Here is a 5,703-nt window from a genome sequence, read left to right as displayed (position 1 = left end):
GAAAAGTAAACATGTAAGCTATACAAAAATAACAAAATGGTGATTTTCAAATAGTGAATAATACATGCACTATTCATCTGTCCAAAATCATGATTTTGTCATTTTTGTGTAACTCACATGGTTACTTATTTGAGCATTAAAATTTGCACACGTGTAATATAGAATAGATCCATATAAACATGTTTATTTATTTTCAGGATTATTTGAAAATTTCAGAATAACATTTTGGCACAATTCAAAATATAGGGCTCTAATGCACCCGTGCTCCAAAGTGACTTTTTGCAGATGCTCGCGCTTAGTCATGCGTGACGCCCCTGCGCGTGGGTTGAAGAATCTGGCGCGTCTGCGTAATGATTCCCTTCGTTTGCTAAGCTAGTGATCAGCCGCCCGTCCATATCCAAGGGTAACCAGATGCTCTATATAATCTCTCGTGTCTCCGCCAGCCAAACCCGTCCGTCCTTGCACGCACGGACGCACTGCACCGACACCGATCCTCGTGCAAGCGACTTCCCCGGCGGATGGGGATGGGCGCCGCCGCCGCCGCGCTCCTGCCGCGGGAGGAACAGTGGTCGACGCTGGAGGACCAACGGGGGGGCGAATGCCCGCTGCTCTCGTCGGCGTGGAGCCTGCCAGGGCCGCCGGGGGAGGGGATCGGGAATGCGAAGCAGGGGGCGCTCCGGCGCGCCGCGGCGCGGGCGTGGGGCGCGCTGGCCGCGGGGGCGGCGGAGATGTCGGCGCTCGCGCTGTCCGACCCGCGGAAGCCCGTGTTCGCGGCCAAGGTCGCGCTGGCCATCGCGCTCATGTCGCTGCTCGCCTTCGTCCGCGAGCCGCGCGACTTCGTCAGCCACTCCGTCTGGGCCCTCCTCACCGCCGTCGTCGTCTTCGAGTTCAGCATCGGTACGCACGTTCCGATCTGACCGCCCCCTCCCTCCGACTCGGTGCTTTGCAGCGATTTGATCCACCTCTCTTCACTTTCTTCAACATTTCTGAGCCCCTTCCAAGTTTCAACTTCTGTTGTTATGAAGTGGACCCCTGGAGCATGGTAATGTTAACACTATGTTCGGTGCAGTTCTGCAGCGCTGCCTGCTATGGAGAGTTGAAGTTGACCTGGTGGTAGATAGATCGATTAAGTTACAGGTGTTTCTATGGTTTGTACTTCCTCCGTCCCAAAATTCTTGTCTTAGATTTGTCTAAATACGGATGTATCAAGTCACATTTTAGTATTAGATACATCCGTACCTAAATAAGTTAAGACAGAATTTTGGACGGAAGGAGTACAGTATTGTGAACTTGCAGATTCTGTTTTTTCTTTTTGAATAATCACCGGGGGGAGTGGATCCCCACCTGTCTACTTGCAGATTCTGTTTTTCTTTTTGAATAATCAACGGGGGGGTGCAGATTCTGTTTTTTCTCTGCTCAGATCCATATAAGAACTGGTTCTGGGCTTCTGGCCAACCACTCTGAATATTGAGCCTGTTGACTTTTTCTGTAAGGAAGCACCATTAATTTAGTTATCTATGAGTGATGGAAAGTGCCACTAAATTTTGTTCTACAGTTTTACTTGGGCCAGCGTTGATCTTGGACCAGCTGCAGAACCTATTATGAAATGGTAGACACACCCATGATGACTAGTTAAATAAATGTATCTTGTTTGGAGGGGTAATTACTAAACAGAATTTACCAAATATTCGTAATGTTTTAACTGGCAACTGATGGAAGGCTACCATTTCCTGGATGTTGCTTGCTGATCTTTCATAGTATCACCGTGATGCAGAAACCAACCTTAATGGTAGCGTTGTTTGTGTAGTGTATATCGCTGGTTGCAAGCTTGCCCTTTAATGGGATATCTAGCTCCATACTTGAAGTTGTTATCAACCAACATATCGTTATTTATTTTTACCTAGTCACATGTTTTAAACTTTCACTATGATCGTTAGAAAGCACCACTGAACTCTCTTACTATAGATTCTAGTTCAGTGGCTGGAACCCTTTGCTGTAGTACCCGTTGTAGAACTTACACAGATGCACGCTCGTGCGTTATGCAGTTCTTAACATGGACCGAAGATGCTATTTCTGACGTGCAGTTCTTAATTAGCAACTGGTGAAGGCTCTTTCTTTCTCCTGTAGTTTTGCTGGTCTGCATAATACCATTTCGATATGGAATGTAAGTATGAAGATATTTACAATTTGTATTTGTTTTACCTGCCTCTCACTGATATGGAACTTTTAATGCTAAATTTCATGGTGTGTACATTCAAAAATATTATTGCCCTTCATTAATTTGGTCCACTGTTATGCAGGTGCAACACTTAGCAGAGGTTTCAATAGGGGATTAGGAACACTTACTGCAGGAGGGCTTGCTCTAGCAATTGCTGAATCGGCCAAAAACCTGGGGGAAATGGAAGAAGTGATTATTGTTCTGAGCACCTTCACTGTTGGTAAGCATCAAAAGCATGCTGAGTTCATTTCCTGGTGCATGTTATGCAATTGTATCTAACTTGTTGTCTATTGGCTTTATGTTTTTGACTGCTAGGTTTTTGTACAACCTTGGCAAAGCAGCACCCAAAGATGAAGCCTTATGAATATGGATTTCGTGTGTTCTTGCTAACGTTCGGTTATGTCATGGTCTCTGGATACAGCACAGGGAAGTTCACTGATACAGCTGTAAACAGATTTGTATTCATTGCTCTTGGTGCTGGTGTCAGTCTGGGAATCAATATAGGCATTTACCCAATCTGGGCTGGAGAGGACTTGCACAATTTGGTTGCAAAGAATTTTGCTGGTGTTGCAAATTCCTTGGAAGGTATAAACCTTCTACCCCCTAAAAAAATTGATGCTTAGAATCATCGTAATTTTTTACAAGAAAACGCACAAGCCTTGCATCTCTTGATGCATTGATAGTAGAAAAAAAATAGGACCCTGATAAGTGCCACACGTGTGGCACAAACACATGGCAACTCCCGTTTTTTATGGCAAGTTTAGTGACGCGAGGATGTCAACTTTACTTATCAAGAATGGCAACTTTCTTTTCTGATGGCAAATTTCAGTTTTTTTGGGGGTTTGTTTTTTCTTTTCGGGTGGCAACTTTAGTTGTAAAAAACGCCAGGGCCAGATTGCTTCATGCCACACGTGTGGCACTTATCATTTGGGAAAAATTATGTATAGGCCCAAAAGGACCGTCACCCCTAAAAATTCGAAGCAACACTCCCAAGTGCTAGGCACTGAGAAGCGCCTCCAGGCCAATTGCCCCTGCATTAGCTCACTGCCAAACCTCAGGCTTGGTATTGTCAAGCAAGTTGGTGACGTTGAGTTTTATGTTGTCGAAGACGGCAGCCTTTTGCTACTTCCAGATCCACCACACTGTGAGCATGACCACCAAGGAGGTGCCTTTTCACGACGTTGGTGGGGTGGAAAGGTTGCCATGATGTCACTAATCCACGAAATCATAGCATTTCTCATGTTGAATTGTTTAAATTTCCCTGAACAGGTAGAAAATATTAGTTGTATCATTGCGATGGCTGTAGAGTGTAGATACGTCTGATTCTTACGCCTTTATTGCCAATTTTGCTGTTCATTCTAGGCTGTGTTGATGAATATCTGAAATGCATGGAATATGAAAGGATTTCTTCAAGGATACTTCTATATCAAGCTTCTGATGATCCTCTATACAGTGGGTACAGGGCAGCTATTGAAGCATCAGCACAAGAGCAAACCTTGGTTTGATCTTGCTCTAAAGCTAACACTTCTATTTAGATTATCTCACCTTTTTATGTCAATGTTTAATCGGTTCTTTTGTATGTGCTTCTAGCTAGATGATGCTATATGGGAACCACCCCATGGCCCTTACAAAACGATGAGCTATCCTTGGAAGAGTTTCACTAAAGTTGGTGGAGCACTGAGGCATTGTTCCTTCGCAGCCATGGCACTACATGGTTGCATTCTTTCAGAAATTCAGGTTTGCTAATATAGTTTCCTTGACTACCTGTTGAAGTTGTGCATGTTTTTCCTAAACAACTATATACATCTGATTTTAGGCACCATCGGAAAGCAGAAAGGTCTTTAGTTCAGAAATTCATAAAGTGGGCAGAGAATGTGCTAAAGTGTTGCACGAGCTTGGGAACAACGTTAAGACAATGACAAAGTTGAGCTCTTCAGATATTCTATTTGAAGTCCACTTGGCAGCTGAAGAGTTGCAAAAAAAGATTGATGAGAGGTCATATCTTTTGGTGAATACTGAAGCGTGGCACACTAGCAAGCGAGCTGAAGGAATCAAAGATGCCATGAATGCCACCCTTATCGCGGGAAGAGAAAATAAGAATGAAGCGTTGGAACCTACCATTGCTGATCAAACTTTGGCGTACCATTATAAGACCTTTGCTGCTAGTTCATTCCGTAGCAGATATGATTCATCGTCAACCATAGACGGCTACAAGAAGCTACCACATTGGCCTGCTCGAACAACGTTCCATCCAAACCTGCCACTTGAAGACACGGAATCAAAAACATATCAAAGTGCAAGCGCCTTATCCTTGGCCACATTTTCCTCGCTTCTAATCGAGTTTGTTGCCCGGCTACAGAATGTTGTCTACGCATTTGAAGAACTGAGTGACAAGGCTAATTTCAAGGAGCCGGTGGAGGAGCCTGTTGCAGTTAGCAAGGGCGATGGTGGGTTTGTTGCTAAAATGTGCAAACTTGTTGGACTCAGGAGCTGACATCGACGATGACCCTGCGACGTTCCTCCATCTGGAAGCCTTGTCGCCCACTTTTAGCATCCAGTTCTGTTTAGTTATTCTGGACCACGATATGCAGTGAGACAATTGCTGGCGGTACTGCCAATCGTCAATTAATGTGTTTAAGCACCCTGTAAGCGCAACAGGGAAAGGTAGATGTGCTGTAGTATGCTCATTATTAGTCGTCTAGTGATGTTGCTGCTATCTTGCTTTCAATGCATTGATGTGGTTTTGGTGTGTTCGATTGAAAGTTGTGCTGTTGCTGAAAACTGGTAGATTTCCTGAGGAAAGCGGGGCAGATGATAGTCACGCAGCTCTAGACACGGAGCTCTGTACAACCATGATATTATATAGCGGCATGATGATTCTAATAGAACAAAAATTTCTAACGACCGCTGTTGTAGATTAGTTTGTTTTCCAGGAGTAGCCGTATTTGATTTGTGTTAGTGGCGTTGGAACTGTAAGTGTGAAATTGCATTTTCCGTAGAGATGTTCAGCAAGACTAATCACACGCATACAGGTCTTCTCTTGTTTCCTTGTACGCTTCTCAATCACAGGAATTGAACTGACGAGCTCAGACATCAGTCTTGGAGCTATTGGCCTGGTTGATGAAATACGTAAGTCATCAGGGGAGTATTTTATACTCAATCAACCTCGTGGATAATGTAGAATGGCTCTATCTGCTACCCACATGGGAACAAACAAGAAACCACAATGCCTTGGAGGTGAACTAGTTTCAGGATGTTTGCGTATCATTTTATTGATAAAAGTTAGATTGAGTACAAGAGGTGGTACACACATGACACGGACCCAAGAGGCGTGAACATGGAGAACGAAGCAGAGAGGCATGAGATGCTCGACCCAAATAAAGAAAACACAGCTAAACTCGCTGACCAAAGAAACAATCCAACTAACAATTAGACGACCAACCTCTCCAAATCCAGCACCGAGGACGCCGCGAGCAAACGAGACG

General features: G+C 44.4%; 1 protein-coding gene across 1 annotated transcript; it reads left to right on the top strand.

Moving 5' to 3' along the window:
• The first annotated feature begins 415 nt into the window (after positions 1-415).
• On the top strand, positions 416-4,972 carry LOC123156551 (aluminum-activated malate transporter 9). Its single transcript, XM_044574701.1, has 6 exons — positions 416-897; positions 2,301-2,438; positions 2,534-2,803; positions 3,581-3,717; positions 3,809-3,955; positions 4,035-4,972. The coding sequence occupies exons 1-6, from the start codon at positions 519-521 to the stop codon at positions 4,710-4,712; spliced, it is 1,749 nt and encodes a 582-aa protein (XP_044430636.1). The 5' UTR covers positions 416-518; the 3' UTR covers positions 4,713-4,972.
• Positions 4,973-5,703: the final 731 nt, after the last annotated feature.

Source organism: Triticum aestivum, chromosome 7B (assembly GCF_018294505.1).
Source record: "Triticum aestivum cultivar Chinese Spring chromosome 7B, IWGSC CS RefSeq v2.1, whole genome shotgun sequence".
Classification (NCBI taxonomy): Eukaryota; Viridiplantae; Streptophyta; class Magnoliopsida; order Poales; family Poaceae; genus Triticum; species Triticum aestivum.
Note: the sequence above shows the minus strand (reverse complement) of the source record. Positions and strands in the feature narration are given on the sequence as shown.